Below are 21,239 nucleotides of genomic sequence, written 5' to 3' on the forward strand. Positions count from 1 at the left end.
GCCTCTGGAAAAAAAATGATGGATTTGTCCTTTAAGGCATGAGAATCAAAATCATTTATCAGCGCGCTGGAGTGGTGTAGTTAAGCAGACCCTTCAAATGGTCCACTTCACAAAGGCTAAACGCCGGGCTCGCCAGGAAAATGATTTGATGGAGCAAATTATGTGTCAGGGCAAATGTAGCTATCAGAATTGATTAAGCATGCACCGGCATGTACAGTAAAATTTCAAAGTTGAACACATCTCAAATGAGTCAAGAATACAAGCTGTTAAAGTGGAAATGACAAGCTAAAGCTTTGCTGGTTCATGTTATTTCATTACCTTTGTTCTGCATATGTAGTACAGTGCAGGCACACTGAGTGTAGTTTCAGGTTTCATAACGTGAAATACGCTCATGAATTATTCAGATTTAGTTTTTTTTTTCTTTCTTTTTGTGATCGATTCAATCCATTTCATATTGTTTATTACAATGCTTTTCATCTGGCATGACTTCTGCTACGTACCTCCGCCATTCATCAACAGTCTGGGTTGTTATTATAATCTAATTTGAGTGATCTGGTGCCTCACATTCACTGTCATTTGATGCATTACCTTAATATGGTGTTCAGCACAACACCGTGTTTACAACAAAAATAGCATGACAGCCAGCCATAAAATAGCAATATCAAATTTAATCTATTTCCATCAATATCTTTTAATATGCTATGAATTCTGCATGTTTTTCCTACTCCTCAAAATGTGAGCAACTATTTCAGCAAGTTCCTTTATTTTTTCTTTACAAGCTCACTTCTAAACCTCTATTATCCTTTCCATCCAGTAAGTAAATCACAGTCAGCCATTGTTGTATGGATCACCTCAGACAAGACATCTTCCTTTGTTTGCCTTGCTGTTGGGTCTGTTCAGGTCATGTTTGCTCTCTCTCCCTTCCCATAAAGTGCACACACACATTGGTACTACAGGGAATCTGACTTTAACAGGCGCTGTTGACTTCATGCTAATCACCTCGTACAGATTTTCATTTGTGAGGCCTGGAGGAGTGACATTTGCTTTCCTTAATTGCGAAGCGGAGCGTCTGAAAGAGGACCAACCCTCTATGGGCATGCAGGGCCCCCTCTAAGGGCCTGACCTTCATCAGTGCGGACGATTACAGCAAATAATTCACCCTTCAAAATTACTGTAAACAAATTGACTTTGGGGATGAGAGAGAAGGGGGAGGGGGAGGCAAGAAGAGGGCCTGATGGTGACGGTGACTGTTGGGGGGCAGCTGCAGCCTGAAACCTACGACAGGCATACACAATCACACACGAACACACACACACAGTCACACACGAACACACACATAAACACAGATGCACCACCTCGGAAATCCCAGTGCCCCCTCCCACACACAGAAGGACCCATGGAGAGGCAGCGACTGAGGCCCTAAGCCGTCCACCCTTCTGCCTAAAAATTTGCATATGTCTCAATGCACAGACAGAGAGGGGAGCATGTGCTGAATGGGGACCGTGGCAAAGTGGATTACACAGTCAGCGCAGGCGATCTGATGACAGACACGCACAATGCCCCCTCAGCAGATGATAGGCATCATGAGGAGTGGACGGATGAGGATGCAAAGAGCCGGCCTGCCGGTCTGAGTGTTGCATCACTAAGTCTTTGCAAACTTTGGGTAACAGTAGAGGAAAATCACTTGATTTGAATTCATATGTCATGGCGTGTTCCAAGGGGGTGGGTGGGGGTGTGTGTGCTGAATTGTTACCCTATCCATTTTGCTTGTGTGCTTAAATTTATTTCAGGATCCACTCTGCTGTTAAATGACTCAAGGCAGCCGATCTGTGATCTGTCCTAATCTTTTTCCTGTCTGGCGCGGGTCAGCCATAGAGGACGTCAAAACTGATCCGAGATCTGAGCAGAGGAGGTCCCACCTCTAGTATTGTGACACTCAAACAGGTCTGATGTGGCCCCGCGAAGCCGTCCTTTGTTCTGCCTGCTGAAATGTGTTGTAATTGTGCTGTGGGATGTCCAGATGGTCGGTTGATAGTGCAGCTGATGGGATTATACCTTTTACCTCTCCCTGGGCCATCTGTTCCCTTTGACTCCCTCTCCCTTTTTTTTCTCTCTCTCTCTCTCTCTCCCTCTCTCTCTCTCTCTCACTATCAACCTTTCTCTCTCACTCTCTCTCCTTCTCTTTCTCCTTTCCTCCTCTGCTTTTCCCCCCATTCCTTCTTTTCTCCCTCTCTTTCTTCCTCTTAGGCCCAGCAGTCTGGATTCACTTGTCTTTATTGCATAAACCCTAACAGCATTACAGCCACTTGGCATGCAAATGAGGCAGGCGCTGCAGGCTCTATGCTGAGTCTCCTATATTGTCTGGGGCTCTATAATGGTGACGGAGCTAAGGAACGTGTGTGTGTGTGTGTGTGTGTGTGTGTGTGTGTCGGTGCTGTTCGTGTGTGTCTGTATGTGTGGGGGGGTGACGCTGTGCGTGAAAGACTCGGCTATTTGTGAGCATGTTTATGCACCTTTGAGCCTGAATCTATACATGTTTGAGTGACAGGCCGCCACAAAGCACATTCGTGTCTGAATGCATAATATGCTTGTTGTGTGACAGTACACACAAGTGAACAAAAATGTCACATGGTAAGATTCAGTCTGTCATCCACAGGCTATCCCATCTCTGCACCAACAGGGGGCAGCACCTCTTGATCAATGTGAAGCAAGTGTGAGCCTTGGAGGAAGGATGCCTCTGTTTGAGCCACACAGTCAGTCAGTCAGTCAGTCAGTCAGCCACATATCTGAGGCTTCCCTCCTAGTGAACTCACAAGGAGGAATGTGTTGCTAATTTAAAGCATGCTGTCTGTCTGCCTGCTAGTTGTCAGAGCACTATGGAGGACATGGCTGGAATTACACTTTATGACCGAAGTCTCCTTTCCTTAGGTGTCACATCTCTGTTTGTTAAAGGTGACTCAAACAAAGCGTGTGATCGTTGTTGATGCATGTTAAATTAGTTTGTTGGGGGGCTCAGCCTGGGAGGTGGTGGTGGTGGTGGTGGTGGTGGGGAATCTCAACTTGTGAGAACACACGCGGCTGAGCAGAGGGAAGGTGTATTAAAGTTATCAGACAAAGACATGTTCAACTGGGCGGTTGACAATAGCGTCTTTTCTTGCTTTACGGGGCGTCACTCTGCTGCTTTGAAGAGTGTGGTGAAGAGAGGAAGAAAAGGATGGGTTGGGGTAACCTGTGAAGTACACAAGCGCACACACATATACACAACACACACAAACACAACACATGGGGTCTCATGGGAGCGGGGGAACATGGAGGCGAGGGCTCAACCTCTTTAATTGCTCCCCTCATTAAGAAACTGGTTGCTAGGCGATCCACACCTATCGTGTCATAAACGTGAAACACACAAACAGAACGTCAGCGAACATAATGACTTTGGTGCTCCGGGCAGGACTTTAATTATTTGATTTTGTTCTCCAGTAGAGGAGTCATTAATAAAGACAAAAACAAATAGATTAGCTTTTTCCCCCACTAGGACTAGAGAGCACTGAGATATATTAATTGTCTAGTCTTTTTTTTTTATTAGTCGTTGTTGTATTAAACATTACATTTGCTTTTGTGATAGAACCATTAATGCCCATTAATGTGTAGAGAAGCTTGTTTTAGTCAGCGGTGTATATAAACTGTTTGCCCAGCTATAATTGGCTCTTGAAATCTGAAGATAAGCAATTTGCACAAATGGCCCAAGTCAGTTTTCTCCCTCTTTTTTTCTCTTACAACCTTTCAGCTGTGTGTGCTCCCATCTGCGAGCGGAGGCCATGAGGGTCATAAGGTTATGTTTAGTGCATTTTACTTTTTGGATTTCCCATGGTTTGGTGGTCCTTCTTTTCTCTCTTTTGGCTGAGCAGGCAATCAGTCTATCATATGGAATCAGTTGGAAGAAAAACAGTAAGTTCTGTTTTTCTCATAGCCCCCCCCCCTCCCCACACCCTCCACACACACACACACACAACCCACCCTTCCCTCCACCCTCCTTTCTCTCTCCTTCCTCCCCCTGTTTCAGCTCTCTCACAGCTAAATCTGCAGAACCCAATGACAGGAAATTGAGCTCACAGCCAAATTCTTAAGCAATTTGATCATGTTTCACATTGGCTTTTAGGACAAATGTAGGTGCATTAGGAGACTGGAAGTAGTATAACATTTTAAGATCATGACTTGGTCTGAGTGTTGCTGTTGTCATTAGTGATATCAAAACAATAAAAACGATGAGTGGCGCAAACTACTTCCAGTCAAGGCACAACAGTAGGTATGAGAGAGGCAAAAAGCAACTTAAAAAGTAAAAAATAAAAAAAAAAAATGAACGTGATGGAGGAACGAAAGATTCTAAGGAACTAGAAGCAACTAGGTGCATGATTTGTAAAAATGGGAGGATGTCTGAAAGAAACTATGAGGAAAAAGGAGCGTAGCAAATTATAAGATGTAAAAAATGTGCCTACCATTCTCCAGATAAGGAGGCGTACCTTCTGAAGGGTCGAGTCTGCGAGCCCTTCGCCCATGCTTGGAATTGTTATGTACGAACATGTTGTCAGAAACAGCCAAGACATGGCCGTCCACATTGACGGTCGTCGATACGACAACCTGCAACAGGAGTGAAGGTGAAACATGTAATTTAAAAACGTGAATTAGAGGAAGACAGTTTTGTAGACATTCTCACATATGTTTGGGTTTACAGGGGATACGTGAATGCTTTAAAAATTCTGTTGTGTCCAGAAACATGCCTGTGTGTGTGCAGTCTTGAAGTGACTGTTCTCTTTGGACATACCACTTTTCATTTTCATTTAGTCCGTTTCTCAGCCATTCTGTTTGTTTTTGTTTTGTTTTTTTTGCTTTTTAGTATCTTGCATTTGTGTACAGCTAATTGCCCTTTCAATCACTAAAATACCATTTCCGTTTAGCCACTCTACCAACTGTCATCATAGCTGAAGCTCAGAATTATTGATCAGCTTGTCCATCTATTTGAGGATGGAAGGCCTCCCTTTTAAAATATTACTGGAGTCATTAGCAACTGAACCGTGCTCCATCCCATCACTCAACAAACATTTTACTAGGATCAGATTCCAAGCCGCACTCCATATTTCATAATGCTTATTTTTGTTGTTGTTTTTTTGGCTACCCCATCTCCAAATAGTGAGCCGCATGTGAATAGCCAAAGTGTTTTTGAGCCGGAAACAGAGAGCCCCTCTCAGGTTTGCTTCGCCGGTGAGTGACCTCGGTGTAGCAGTGGAATTTAGGGGGGAGCTTTTTTTGGTTGGTTTGTGGAGGGTGGGGGTGTAAGGGGAGGAGGGGAGAGAAGGGGAAGTGAAAGAGCTCCATTCTTGTAAGCAGGTTCAGAGCTGGGCCAAGCTGAGGATGATGGATTGGGCCCTCTCTGGCCTCCAGCTGGTTTTGGGGGGTAATAAGTGGAGTGGAAGGCATGCAGAATACCCAACTTTGGCCAGAGAAACACCTATGGTGGAGCATCTGGGAAATCTATTTGGAGAAAAATGGCATACTAACTGTTGGACTAACGAGGGATGATGATCATCAGCGGCGTAGAATCTTAAATCTTGTTGTTTTTGAGTTGAGCTGAGTGCATGTTTTAGTCTCACAAAATGAGTGATACTACAACTTTCTCCTTTCTTGCATTCCTTTTGACACACGGGAGTGAGAGGTGAAAGCCCTTGGTGGCTGTCATGCATCAGTCCACATTCACCCTGAGGGAAGATTTGAGGAGGCAGGGGAGGTCTGATGGTGGTGACATCAGGAGGGGACACCCTGTCTTTTCTGTTTCATGTCTGGGCTTCCTCCTGGAGGATGCTGGCTTGTGTGTCTATCACAGAACAGTGCTGTCAGTGACAGACGCCCTCCTGTAGTTTGTCACTATCCTGATAGGACAAATCACACTAAACTCTCACTCTCTCACCTTGACCTAGAGGGCTGCTTGTGGTGAAAACGTCTGGGTAGGATGGATGGATGGTTGGATAAATGGATCAGCGAGGGGGTTTAATAATTTCAAGGCTCAACTGCCTGACACGTTAGAAGTTAGAGGGTTAAAGATGCAGTAAAAGCGCTCAACAGTCATGTCCTTTTAGTGTAAATCGCAACATTTTGTCAGCCCACCATAATGATGGTTTTCAGATGGCTTAAGATGGTTTTCATTGGCTGTACAGAGAACTGCATATGCGTGAGTTTAAGTGTATGCACATGTGGGTAAGAATGAGAGAGGGATGTAGAGAAAGCAAATATATGCGCTCCTAGGGTATGCATCCATATGCGTGTGTGTCAGTGTGTGTGCGTGCTTGCGCATGTGTGTCTAAGAAGGTATGCGTTTCCGCTGCCAGACAGATCCTGAGTTAACACTGTTGTTACATGTGGTTGGATCGTCCTCCCCTCTGCGCTGAGGCTCAGAAAACTGTCAGGAACACAATTGATGGCACTCTTAAATCCTACATCCTTATTTGTGTCAGATGGTATTCCCTAATATATATTCTGTCCAGAGCACACAGGACACAGAATCCCTCACTCTCTGTTTCCCCGGTTTTTGCCTCCTTCAGTGCCAATAATAGAATTGCATTCATATGTGAATGTGTAGTGTCGTTGTGCATTTGTACACCTGTGTGTCTGCAAAAAGGGGGGACAGGCAGTGAGAGACAGAAATAAAGAGAGCGTGTGAAGTAGATTCACCTGGAATCTGCGCATGTCTCGTGGATTCCCTGCATTCTTCAGACAGTTCTGATTGCACTTGAGAAAGAACTTTAGGAAGAATCTGAAACAGAGCACAAAACAAAAGCAAAACAAATCATTAATTATTGTACCTTTAAAGCCAAATTACTGAATGACAAAGTTGCAGAACAGTTACACGAGAATTATCCAACACTCCGACATCTGATCCATTCATCCAGTCAGAAACAAAAGTCAAACTATTTCAGTTTGTGGAAGCCACTGTATTTGTCATTCCCTCAAAATCAAGAGCATCCTTCCCTCTGTCATCTCATCGCCTCACCTGAGTTCATGGGTCTTTCCCAACACCCATCTGCCACTAACATACAGGAAGTCACTTGATATTCCACCCACCTCTTTAATCCCAGGACACCCCCTGTGCAATTAAAGTTCTCCTGTTCAATAGGGAAGCAAATGAGGCCCACCTGTGACCAGGTCTTGTTTGAAGAGCATCAGGGATAAAGGACCTAACAAGGTGAGAGCGCGCCACAAAACTTATAGTCCTGTCAGGCAATTAGGCGGACACTCCTGGGACCACCGTATGCCACACACACAGACACACAAGCGTAACGCATACACACTCCCATGCACTTGTGGGTGGGTGAGGCAATTATGCCACAAATTACAACCTGGCTAATCGTCTCTGAACAAATGTCACGTCTGACTGAGATCTGGGCTTGGTTAGTTTGTAAGCTGTCTTCCTCTTCTCGGGTCACACAGAATTTGTTGATAAAGTCTCGCATTGAGAGCTGAATATCAGATGTGGCCTCACAGACATAAAATAGTTTAAAAAGAGGGAGATTAACAACAAGGCCAACAAGAAAAATTGTCTCAGATGCAGCCCCATTGTGGAAACTCTTACACAACCACACAGAATAAACAATGAAATTGACTTGTTGTTTTTGCAAATTCTCCCCCACAGAATCATGACTGATTGTGCTTTTGCTTTCTCCGATTCATTATAAATACCATGCCATGATATTTATTTTTCATTGCGTTGCACTAGCATTACTATACGCAATGCTGCGGTTTCCATTGTAACACTACCTTGGCACGCAGAAACACAGCGGCTCAATGGATTACCATAAATTGCACCATAGATTGCATGGCCATTTCATTCAGCTAAATACAGTGGCTTGTGTGGCCTGTGAGGACGCTTTCACAACACTTAAGACTTCTCGTTCGGCCCAGTGGGATCCTGGCCAGGCCATAAATCAGAGTCTGAAATGACCCTTCTAACCCTGGCCACATTAACACATGCACTGGTCATTTAGAAGCGTTCTTCGATAGACTCCTATACCTTGCGCTTTACCGAGGGCCCAGGAGGGAGAGGAGAGGTGAGAAAATATTTTCTCTCCACATCCAAGGAGCTTTGGCTCGGACATCAATAAAAGATGTTTTAACCCATGCCAGAATGCTGATTGCCTGTCAGTGTGTGGCGAGGCCATAAAAAACCTGACTTGTCATTAGTGCATTTCGCTTGATTGTGTTCACTGTGTTTTCGGGTTGCATCTGTTGGCTGATCATCAAAATGACCATTATGTACTCTAATTCCCTGACCCTGTTTTTATTTCCCCAAAGAGTCATAATGTAGAGCAGCAGACATCTGCGGAAAGCAGACCTGAAATACGACTTTTATTTGTCTGTCGCCTCTCATACAGATTGGGTAAGGCCAGCGTGTGTGTGTTTGTGGGTACGTGCGTGTACATTTACAAGTATGTGTCTGTGCATGTGTGTGTGTGTGAGAGAGAGAGAGAGAGAGAGCATGAGTGTGCACATGCATCACCCATTGGTAGACAATTTATGTCAGAACAAGAGATAGAATACATTTCCAAGGCAATGCATTGACTTCATAAAAGAAAGACATTACTTCCAGAGTTAGTCTTGTCTCTTTTCTTGGATAAAACCAAAAGTTAAGAAACAATAAACATAAGAAACCGAGTGCCCACGCAATCATAAAGTAGCTCCTTCATGTTTACTGTTATGAAGGCAATTAAGCACAATTTCTCTGCTAAAAAGATAAGCTTAATTTTCATAGTCCACAGCAGTGTCAGTGCTATAGCATCCATTACATTTGAGTTGGTTAAGATTCTCCATGAGCACAGTGCAAATTGGTCCTTGGTGAAAAGGAGAGCAATTAAGACAAGGCCCCTCTCTCTCTTTCTCTCTCTCTCTTTTACTTCTTAAATATCTACAGAAGTTTGTACTGGTGTTTTGGCACGCATGGAGACAAAAGGAGGTTGTTTAATTGTTTTTTAATGGGATATCAAGTCGTCGCTGCCATTAGATGTTGGCAATGGAGGGCAAAGGGGGATAGAGAGAAAGAATGAACTGCAATTAGGTTTGATTAAAGCTATCCTTCTCAATAATCAGCTGTTCTGACAGGACAGGGGGACCCTGGTGGCCGCTGAGATGGAGGAAGGTGTTGAGTGATATTAAGGCCAATGAAGGGGATATTAACATGGCTAATTAAAGCTCTTCCAAAGCCGGGCGAGGAGGCTCTCAGTGGACCGCACTGGATGAAATAATCGGCCAAGGCAGCTATCAGTTGGAGGAGAGAGAGAAAGGGAATGTGGGTAGGGGTGGGGTGCAGTCCATCTGAGGGAAGGGGGGAGTAGAGGGAGGGATAGTGGGAGGCGTAAAGGAAAACTATGAAGTGTGAAGAAAGACAAAGAGGAAGACATCGACAGCCATATAGAGAAAGACTTCCTGGGCAGCTGTGGAAGCTCATTTTGACATCAGCCCTCTCTGCTTGCCCGAAGTCTGCCAGTATAACTAAGACCTGACATCAGCTTTTTATCTCCGACAGCTAGTCATACAGGTCCACAAATCAACGTTAAAACAATCCTGCTCATGCCTTGGTCTGAGGCAATTAATACGATTCTCCTGTAGTACCTCCATGCTCGCCCACTGCCGAAGCTACTAATCATGCCATAATGATTTCTCTCCCTCTGGTCAAAGGGGAAATAGATTGTCTCTTTAGTAATGCAGCGGGCTCGGCGCCTTCCACTCCCTGGCTTCACAGACCCGGTAATTGAGGAGAAAAAGGCCGACTTTGGCACTTTGACTGATTTGAGGGCTGCTAGACCCTCTTATCTTTACTCTGATCATTTTAGGCTGACACTCAAAGGAAGACCCAGCGCCCTAATTCTAGCTCACCCTCTCCCATCATCAAACAGAGAGGGGAATAGGGAGAAGAAAAAGAAGAGAGAGGGGAAAAAAACAAACAGGCGAGGTGAGGAAGGCCTTCTCTCATTTAAATGGCCAACTTAATTGCAGGGTTGATGTCACTCATGCATAAATGTCCATCCCTTTGATTTGAGTGAAGAGGGCAAATAAGGATAATGTTGTATTATTAAGAAGGCTGCATCGACAGTGGAGGCTTGCGCTCCTGTCAATTTCATTCATTTTTTTATTCATCCATTTTCAGATTTGTATTATTTTTAATGACCTGTGAAAAACTTATCTCTGAGCTGTTTGAAATTATTTTCGCTGGCTGGTTTCTTAAATCACATACATGAGAGGCTTCCTTTTTTTTTTTTTTTTTTTTTTCTTCTTCAGTAGTACACCTTGTTCTTATTGCACAAAAGAGCCTCCCCATATTTGTTTAGGCCGTTACACAATACACTGACAGATGGCCACAGTATCTCTAAGAGTCAGGTATTGACAACTCTAAGCTCCTGATTGGTGCCCCGGCACTAATGACTAGCATGCAGTGTCCACAGCCGGCAGCCATGACAGTGAGGTCATCCGTTGCAGGGCGGTGAGTATCGATCACCACCCAGCTCCAGCCCATCAGGCCCCAGCTGCCTCCCAGACTCAATGGGCCCCTGTTACAGGAGCCCTGTAAGAAACGGCTCCCAACACCAGACTACAATCTGCTGACACCAGATCCCTACACTGAGATAGTAGTACACGGGTCAATAGCGTATCGGATTTCCAAAACGCCAGGGTCTTAATGTCAAGCCTCCTGCCTTCCCTACCTACTGCTCCAGTTATTAGGCACTCCACTGAACTGCATTCAGATCCCTGTTGTGACAAGGCGGAGCAGGTAAAACGAGAAATAGAGACACTTAAAGATCTTAATCATCCCAAAGACTTATTTATGCAACTGAGTGGTCTTGGATATATGTGCCAGTTAAGTCCCTGGGAGGCCAAGCCAAGTTGAGTGACCATTTCTGTCGTATTCTGGTTCGCCGCTGTCTTCTCTCGTCAAGCAGAGCTGTTTTTCTCGCCTTAGCTGAAGTAAACCACAGCACATTAACAATATTTGCTCTACCCCTGTACAAGCGCCGAGGGACCAGACCCACAGATCCTATCACTTCTTTATCAGGGAACAAGTGCCTCACTATCCAACCTTATTGGGTTTGGGAGATTAACCCCTTCCACTCTCGAGCTCTGCCCATCTCCTCCGAGAGCAGCACGGCAGATGTCACTGTGATTATTATTGTTCGACATCAAATATCCCAACTGCATGTCTCAGAGAATTTATTGTGTATTTCCAAGGCCTTCTTTTGGTTTTCTTTATTTTTTCAGCTGTTTTTGTCAGTTCATTTCGCTGTTTCATATTTCATATTTTTGTTGGCAGTGTGTGTGTTGCGGGGGTGTCACAAATAATTTATGTGCTTCCTCTGCACCCTAAGATGTAGCCGTGTCCCTCCATTCATCCCTCTTTACCCTCTCCTCCACCATCCCCCTTTCTCTCTAATGGGCAGAGTGGCATTGACATTATTTCACTTGAGGATCCCTCACTCTGTCAATCCCTCTTCATTTACTCCATGGCTACAGGACTCATTATGGTATCTCTTCCTCCTTCTCCCTCTCTCATACTCTTGCTCATTCTCTTCACCTCCTCTCTCTCTCTCTCTCTCTCTCTCTCTCTCTCTCTCTCTCTCCGGACACTGTTAGTTTCTTACTTAAGAGAATCGCTCGTCTTCACAAATGGTTTCACGTCAAACCCACTCCTAGCAAGCCCCCACTGATTCCCTTCAGGCTTTGGCACAGGTTTACTGTAACAGATTAGATGAAGACTCGGAGCTCATGCTAACTATCCATCACTTGCTAACAGTGGACTAAGGCTGTGTGCCTTATGCAGCTTTAAGCTCCAGCCCGCCACATACTGCATGTTTAGCCCCGAGCTTTCTCTCTGCCTCTCCCATCCCCGCACATTAAGATACTGCAGAGGCTGTGTACTGTTGCACGCTGTTCTTTGTTTTACTCTGAATACGCCTTTTCTCTACCAGGACTTTGAACACAATATAATAAGACACAAAACATAAATAATTCTGCATTGTTGTGTCTTGCTCAGCTCTGCTGTAAAAACAAATCAAACAGTGGTTGCTGCTATAGAGCAAACATCACCCTCATTTCAAACTAGAATTCATATATATTATTGAGTCATCTGCAGCACTGTGAATGCAAATAAATAAATAAATAAATAAAAAAACAAACCCACTGATCATGACTAGGACAGTCTCAAAAAATTTCGGCCATGAAGTTGCTGACATTACAAGAATAATCATGTACATTAACAATCCAGTTCTTGGGAATATTTACTCTGCTTGCCAGCTGGACGGCACAGAGGTATCTCCAGGTTATTTTTGCGCAGGAGGAGAAATATGGTGCTTTGATTACTGGTCAGCACTGAAGCTCGGGGCCTTGAGGAAATACCAGTCAGCACCTCCCTGCACTAGTGAGATGGAAGATAAGCATATGTTGGAGTAGCTGGCCTGGGTGAATAGTAGTATTTAGGGTGTTGGACGTGGGGTTCTGGAAGGCCCCAGAGCCGGTCTACAATGAGAGCCATACAGCGCCGTCTCTCTCCTGTGGCACCTTGGAGTGATCAGACCCAGGCAGGACGCAGAGGAACGCAGTTGTACAGGCAATGCCAGCAGGGGGGCTTTGACCGTTTACTGACAGCCATGCTGGATCCAGCAGGCCGGCGGAGGCTTATTTGCATCTGTGTGTGTTTTATATATAGGTCGGTGAGTCAGTGGTTTTGCTGTCTGTCCATGCATGCTCAAATGTATGCGAGTGTATTTCTACATCATATTATTACTAATGTATAATACATATAACTAAAGTGGCTGTCAGGACTGGTCAGTCATCATAAAACATGAGGCAGCCACTCTGACATCGTCGCCACATTAACGCGTTCTCAGAAGAAGAGAAAAAAACACCCACTGTGGACTGTCATGTAGGCAGGGGGGATAGAGACAGAAAGACAGCGAGTGGGTCGGTGCTTAAAGCTAACAGGTAACCTTTCTGTGCACCTAGGACAAAGGCAGGGGGAAAAAGAAAATGTCAAATTAAGAGAGGCCAGGCAGAGAGACGTGGCTGCCATATTTGTGTGAAAGCCCAGTGCTGTTGGCAGCAGAGATGGCTGCTTTCTGATTCATCTGGGGCCGTATGGCAAAGCTTTGTCAGTCTGTGCGAGGTATAAATAATTCAGGGTGAGAGATGGCAATTACAGGGCCCTGCACAACCAAAATGAATATTTTATAAGGACTAAAACTGCCCTGGAATGAATCACACACATGGAGTCACACACACACACACACACACACACACACACACACGGACAAGCATAAGTGAATGTGTGCACACGCACACATAAGCACGCATGCACCCAAACACACACAAAAGGTAGCACATATGAACCCTTAGCATAGCTGTTGTATTGTTGACAATATAAGTATTATATTATATAAAGCCGTGCATTGCGGGTTAATAATTTTTAATATGCCTGCATGTGTGACTTCTCACAATAATATGGTTAAGGGTGAATGAGCCTGTTGGATTTGCTGTTTTCTTGTTACTCTGTAGTGAAAGCATGTATTTACAGCTACAAGCGAATACACCTGTTTCAGATTCTACTCTTCGGTAGCACCATGTGAAACAACGCATTTGCAGAAAATGAAAATAAAAGCAAAAATTGTTGTCAATATATAGTAAAGATCTACACAAAAAGCAGTCTCCAGAGACTCAGAGCCTTTACTTTTGACCCTGTAAATATGGTCTTTGTGCGTGAGAAAGAGGGAGGGTGTGTGTGTGTGTGTGTGTGTGTGTGTGTGTCTGGGGGGGGCAAAATGCTAATGGGAAAAGATTAAACCCAAAAGCCGCCTGGAGCATTTACCTCTAAAGGGTTTTGTCTGTCAGGTTTCCTGCAAAACTCTGTCTTTATAATTCTGAGACAAAAAATAACATTGTTCCCTAGTCCTGAGGAGCGCAGTGGTTTGGTTGAATGGCCATTGTGTGGGCCTAGCTAATGATACCTTAGCTTTTGTGAGAGGGAGGCCAGGTAGGTCTGTGACATCAGCGCCACACAAGTGCTTCTCTGTCCGGATGTTTAGGGAAGGATTTCGTCCATGGTGGGAAAAGGGTATAGAGAATAAACAGGTCTTGTTTTTGTACCACCGTTTTGAAACCCTCTGCCAAAGACGGGGTTATCCTGAGAAAAAATACATTTCATTTAATATAACTTTTTAATTATTATTATTTTAAGTCATTAACATTACTTTTGTCTAATTATGTAACTATAATATATAGTGCTATATATAATGCTTCAGCAGAGAATGATGTAATTCCAGGAGTGCCCCCCCCTTTTTTATTTCAGCGGGAGTGTGGGCGTTTTATTTGTCAGTCCAAAGGGAAGATGGCAACCCTCTGAGGGAGGAGAGACCCCAAGCATGAAGACACAGATCGCATGTGTTGGAAAAAGTGACAGCGAGGCAAATGCTAAGAGAAAGCTGCTTCCTTACCGAACCGCACACTGTTAGCGATATAGCTAGCTGTTGTGAAGGCAGCTGACAAACCCGTAGCGTGGCATGTCTCGCCCCGTTTGTGAGTTTTCAAAGAATATGATTTGCAAATAACATGAGTCTCTGGGCATAGACTGGGCATGTAAGTACGGTGAACAAAGCCCCCCTGCTCTGCTGAGGGAAACCCTTCCTTGTCAGCTCAGTTCTTTGTCAGGAACCTGACAGATAAATAGACAGTGTTTTGCCGCTCATTCCTCCTGCCTTATGTACACAGAGGCGTGTGTCTGCTTCCACATACAGGTTGACTTGCTTTAGGGGAGGAATTTGTTAAAAGATACCCCACCGCTTCTCAGGGCAATGACTGAAAATATTGTGGGCCACTTCAGACGGCCTCAAACAACAAACAATGGGGGTTGATGTGTAACCAGATAAAACACAGATCGAATAGCCTGGTCTAAGCACCACTACAGGGCTTATTTTTCATGCAAATTACTACTAATGAGCTTCCTGAAATCTGACTAATTATATCAAAGTGATTTCTTTAATTAGTTTGTAATAATTCCTCGCATAAACATCATAGTAAACAGATTAAGCTATATAAAAATATCAATTTGTCACACTTTATATGAGATGCTGTGCAGTTGACGCTAATCTTGCCTCTCTAAAATGCCAGAGCAAACATTTATTAAAGAATTAAATATGTGCTTACAGAATGTTTGGTAACATTAAGGAAGCATATCTTTTGCATATTTGTCATGGTTTCTCTACAATTATCTCTTTAACATATAGGAGGGAACAGGAAACATAATGAGAGTGTAATGACCTAACACATGTAACCGGCTGATAGAGAGCCAAGTTAACACTTCAGTATTAAAAAATAAAACACATATCTAATTATTTTCTCAAAAGTCATAAAATATTGCGTGGATATCTAACTACAACCAAAACAGAGGTAATGTTATTGTAATCAGACATCAGAGATTACACCACTGAGTGACAGGAAATACCGCATGTCAAATCCAAATACCTATTTGAAAAATAACAGACGACTCGAGAAAAGATAAGAAATTGCGTTTATCTACCACTTTGCACCTCTTGCTAATCCAGCAACATTCCTCAAACCCCTGAAGAGTAAAAATATCTAATATACTACCAGTCACAAGAGAACTCATACGACTACCGATCTTTCTGATACCCTCAATCTGCACTGAGATGGATTAAACATTCAATTTGTTACTCGCCAGACCACCACCTAGGTTCACCACTTACCATACAAATGGAAAACACGCTAGTAATCTATTAGCCTGCCTGGCCTGACACTGTATTATGTTGTATTTGTATTATATTTACTTCAGGGAAATTACGATTCAAGTCATATTTATCTTCATGTGGAAATGTGTGTCTAAATGGAAATCACCTATAGTGCGAGTGTGGATGCAGAGCAATACTAATGTGATCCATGAACCGTGCGATTTAGTCACCCTCTATGGATGCACTATGGGCTGATTCTACATATCAAACATGCTCTCCCCCTGTTAAAGCCCATACCCAGAGCCCCTGATGCTGTTTGATAATTATTACGCTTACATTACAACACAAGACCTTGCCTGTGGAGCTGGAAGAGCAACCCCCCCCCCCCCCCTTTTCCCACACACACACACACACACACACACATACACACTCTTGCGCACACGCATGCACGCAGACTCTTTGTCATATACAGTAGTAAACAGCTTCCCAGTAAGCTGTTTGCACTTCACTGCCCGCTCTAGGAAATAAAAACAAAGAGCAAATTGGGGGTTTTGCGTCTCAGTGAATAAATAAGGTTGTTTTACTCACAGAATCCATTACCTTTTAAAACATGTGCCTAATGCGTTCAGCCTTTTCATTTTACAAACAAAGCCTAAATTAGGAATTAAATACATTCGTATTTAGATAACGGCATTAGCTTTATGACATCAATGTGAAAAAGTTGGACGCCATCCATATCATTCCCATGCTTCCATTGTTACGTTAAATTGCAATATTAATCCTGCCTCAAACCAAGGTACTGTAGCTTTTATGCGGTGCACTTGAATTATGCTATTGAAGTAATTGATAGTGATTCAGTCATTGAAGGTACTAATCCCATGATTCAGTTCATCTCTCTCAGTGCCATTTACCTCCAGATGTTTAGAGTTTGGGGTAATCAATAAAGAGGGAATAAAGATTGGCATTCACAATACTCCCCTTGACAAGCTCCAGCCGAATGTTTGTCAAGCAAATTAAACACACTTAGACTTTTCACCTGCTCCTACAACGACACCACATATGGCCATGAAGTTAAAAATAAGAAACTCTGCATACATTACCATGCATAATGCACAACTCCCTCCATTTAATATGCAAATTTTGTAAAATATTACTGAATACCTTCTGTTCGGAATGAATAAATTTGAATTGCAATTAGAATAATCTTGTATAATTAATGAAAACTGTCAATTTTGGTTCCGAAGTAATTTGATTAGCATGTTGATAGGACACTTATCAAGTTCAGTAAACTGTTAGATTAAGAAGATGAAAAAAAAAAGATTCTAAGGATATTTTTCTCAACGGCTCTGACATTTTCCCTTGGCATTGTAAACAAAGACAGTAGCTGGCAAACTTCCTGAATCAAGGGGCGAAGAAGGGAGGGTGGAGAAACAGAAAAAGAGAAATAGAGACGAGGACAGAGATAGAGAGCCTCTTGAGATAATCTGTGAATCTCAGTCCGCAGATGAAAAAGAGTCTATCGTCAAGGCTCCTGAGTGAGCTACTCATCTCTGCCCTCTGCTCTCCAGCTAAGCCCAAGTTTATGGGATTTATCTCGTGAACCATTTGTAGTTTTCACATCACATGATGAGTTAAAAACAGCACACAGCTTCTCTAAATGTTTCGAGGCTATAAATGTAGAGTTCTCAGCTAAAACCCACAGACAACTGATCCCAGTCTGCAATTCATCTGAGAGTAGCTATCTATTAGCGATCAACAAATTGATGTACGCCATTGTTGCATTGTATAAAACAGAACCATCTGTACTGTCTACAGATGAACAGAGCTAGTGACCTCCTTTTCCCCTCTCTTTCTCTGCTCATTAGCTATCCTGAACCTCTTTCTCTCCTGCTTTCAGTTTTCAAACCCCCAAATGAGACCTAAATCGCTTGCAATACAGGTTAGCTTGAGGAAGAGGGGGGGGCAAACATCTGTCGTGCTAGGTACCCACACGCAGCTCGGGGTATCTCCTGCGAGGAACTTTGGGGATGTTTAATTCATAAACGCTGTCATCCATGTAAACCTCCTGATTTCATAATGACTAACTCTTGGTGGTTTAATTAATTTAATAATGCCTTTCAGAAGCCATAAATGAAAGGGTCTCTGAAGTGGTGCATTAATTAGCCTGCACCGATGCTAGCCCTGTCAGACTGGTGGCTGTCAAAAGCAGGGCAAAGCGGAGGATGGGCACAGCTGACGTCCTGAGGTCAGAGGTCATGCCAATCACGCTCCTCACCACACTTAATGAGTCATAATTTGTTTCGAGTATACACATGTATCGGGGTCAACCTGTGGTCATGTCCATAATTCTCTCCCTTTGCTGGAGAACATGAAAATAACTGGCCAGGCGACAAGGCACTTACATTCTCCGTAATAAGCTGTGGCACGGCCACATTATGTTGCCGCTTGTATTTACATGGCAGCCTCCTTTGAAAGGACAATCCATCTGAGCTTTGCCCTTACCCTTTTATAAGGTTGATGTTGTTACTGTCTACGTCTTTTTCTTTAATTACAACGTTATGGCTTACTTGTTCACAAGGTTATAAAATAGAATAAATCAAACTTCATTAAAAGTCTCGGCAACTCAACGCATGAGCACACAAAATCATCACAGAGCCAACCAGATTATATTCCAAACTAACTCTGTGCATCTCATAAAGAGCTTGTTTTCCTTTTTCATATTTCATAAATATGAACCAGGGTGGTTTGTGTCTGTGCCTGTCCATTTATTACCATAAAAATCAGCTGACTGAAGTATCTCACTATCTGTGGAGGCAATTAACTGTTTTGAGAGAATGCGTAATACGGGACTTTGTAATGGTATCATTTGGAGTCAAGGCACAGATGCGCCGTGCGGAGCCATACTGTAATTAGAGAGAAACGCTGTACAGGTTTTCCACTAATTAGCAAATTATGCTGAAAATAGCATCAAGCTAATTAACAGTTATTATGGCATTTTTGAAAGTATGACTTTAATTAGCAAAGTCCTGACGCAGGCAATTTCAAACTCGTCTCTGAGAAGATGAGGAAGAAAAGAAAAAAAAAAAACATGGGGCATGATCAAGAAGATACCCAGATTATTATGATGCCGTCAAAAACTAAAGGAAGGGGAGAAAAAAAAAACAGGAGGGGAAAAAGAGAGACTGAGTGAGTGAGGGAAGGGAGGAGGAGGAGGAGGAGGAGGAGGACAGAGGGGGTAAAGCTTTTGTGTGTTGTGTCTGAATCTCCATCCAAATGAGGGGACATGTGTGCTGTGCCACGTTGCCAAGAGGAGCCCTGAGCCGTGTGCCCAGTGTCAGGTGGCAGCGGCTCACCCCTCAGCTACCAGGCGAAGACGAGAGTGAGCTCAGCTGGTGCCCACAGCCACTCACTTATTCTACTCCGCTGCACATTAAAGGAGCCCTCGAGTGGAGCCAAGCAACGCCAGCCAGCCAACCTGACAACAACACTCCACCTCCTCCTCATTTCCAACAGTTCCTCTTTGCACTTCCAGGGATCCACCTTGGACCTAATGACGATTGGTGACGGCAGACAAACCTGAAGAGTTGTGCATCCTTTCAGGTTAAGAAAGAAAATATTTTCTCTATCATTTTGGACACGCTGTTGAGTGAAGTGTCACTCGTTAACATCACAATTGTCATTGATAAAAGTGAGTATTTGCGAGGTGTTTTGTTAAAAAAAAATATATATGTGTGTTTTTAAAGGCACCTGTGCAGAAGCTTTTGAAGGGAGGAAGTGTCACCAGTGGAAGTGAGGAAAAGAGTAAAAGAGGAGTGGAAGAGATGGAGGAAGAGAGGAGAGAAGGAGAGGGGTGGACTGAAGGGTCTTTGAAGGCCCAGTGTGTGAGAGAGAACAGAAGTGTGCCTAGCCCCAGGCAGCCTACGGCTCAGGCCCATTAGCTAGACTGACCTTGCCCGCGCCTTTGTCTTTGTGCTCTCCTCCCGCTGCTTCCCCTTCTCAAGCATTCCCTTTTTGTTGTCTCCGAGCGAGATTGGGAAGGGGGCCATATCTTTCAGCTTTCTAAACCTCCCAACCCCCCATCTACCACTACACCCCCCCTTCCCTTCCCACACCCCCTCCATACGCACACACACACGCCTTGCCTGGAGCTTGTGCCCCAGAGGGCTCAGTACAGTGACACCCCTAGCCGGTGGCCACCTCTGCCCTGACAAGAACTTGGCTGGAGTGGTCAGTGCCCCGAAGACCCCCAGAGAAAATGCTACATATCAGGGGGCCCAAATCATGGCGCTGCAGGCCTCGCATACGTGCACCCACTCTGGGCAGCCTGCCTCTTTATTGCCTGCCTCTCATTTGAGAGGATGGAGCTTGGCTGCCAAGTTTTGACACCGCCACATATGGCCTCCTCCATCAATCGGACTAATCAAGCATCAAGGGGAGGCAGGACCAGCTTAATTGCCAGCCAGATATAGCTGCTCTCACTTGACGTGCAACCTGAAATAGAAACAGGTCTGAAGAGACATGACAGAAGATAAATGAATACAGCCATTGTTCTAATAATTATATCAAAATACACTTTTTTACTCGTATTCTTAATCCACACTCCACACAAGCAGCGGCTAATGCAATAGACCCTGTTATTTCAACACGACAAATCAACACTATTGCAAATATTGCCTTAATATATCGTCATCTACTCATTAAAATGTGGATTATGTTCACATTTGTAATGTTTGGTACCCGAGGTTAGAGAAGTGTACAGTAAGTTGATTTTTTTCCCCCCTCCCATGCAGGCTACAGTGCTCCGCTCCTCCAGAGTCCTTGAGGCGTTCTGCCTGCCTCTCTCAACTTCCTGTTTCCCTACACCCCCCACTGGGGTAGCAGCCACGGAATAACTTAGCACATGGAATGAGGAGGAGAGATCAACAGCAGCGATCCATTCATCTTGAGTTTCTCCTGTCACTCTCTCTTTCCGTTTGTAAACACTGAGGGTCTGTGGTCAGAATGGCCTTTTGTCCACTGTGTTTTTCTGCATCCCTCTCTTATTCACTTCAAAGGTAACAAGTGACAGATGTCTGTCTCCTCTGCGGTCCTAAACACTGAGACTCCGTGATAGCATCTGGGCTGAATGTCAAACTGTGAATCTTGCCTAAGAATTTACTGTGGTATATGCCAAGCTCATTGTTATTAATGTCAGGGACACTGCCTACAGAAGTATTTAAGATACTCCCTGTAGTTAACAGCAGGGTGCGCGTTTGGAGCCGTGTGTTGGGGGGGGTATGTGAAAATGATGGACAACAATTATTAGAAAAAACACTAGAATAACTAAAAAAGGACAAAGTGAATTGATAAATAGCTCAATTAGATGTATATCAAGATTTCCTGGTGGGCTTGTCACATCCCAAAGAATCTGTCTCTGCATGCATCAATTCAACCACGGCAGATTATAGAAACAAAAAGGAAAAATAAAACAAA

At 43.9% G+C, this 21,239-nt stretch overlaps 1 protein-coding gene across 6 annotated transcripts in view; it reads right to left on the reverse strand.

Annotated features, from left to right (window-relative positions):
- The window catches only part of ebf3b (EBF transcription factor 3b), a 68,174-nt gene that overhangs the window by 21,165 nt on the left and 25,770 nt on the right, over positions 1-21,239 (reverse strand). For 4 of the 6 annotated variants that reach the window (XM_046401286.1, XM_046401283.1, XM_046401285.1 and 1 more), the window contains exons 7-8: positions 6,721-6,802; positions 4,518-4,635 (exon numbers count right to left, since the gene is read on the reverse strand). In XM_046401286.1, coding sequence (XP_046257242.1) covers positions 4,518-4,635; positions 6,721-6,802 — 200 coding nt within the window. Of the gene's footprint in view, positions 1-4,493; positions 4,636-6,720; positions 6,803-21,239 lie in introns of all 6 variants that reach the window. The other 2 variants (XM_046401284.1, XM_046401281.1) reach the window with 1 other exon arrangement.

Source organism: Scatophagus argus, chromosome 10 (genome assembly GCF_020382885.2).
Source record: "Scatophagus argus isolate fScaArg1 chromosome 10, fScaArg1.pri, whole genome shotgun sequence".
NCBI lineage: Eukaryota > Metazoa > Chordata > Actinopteri > Scatophagidae > Scatophagus > Scatophagus argus.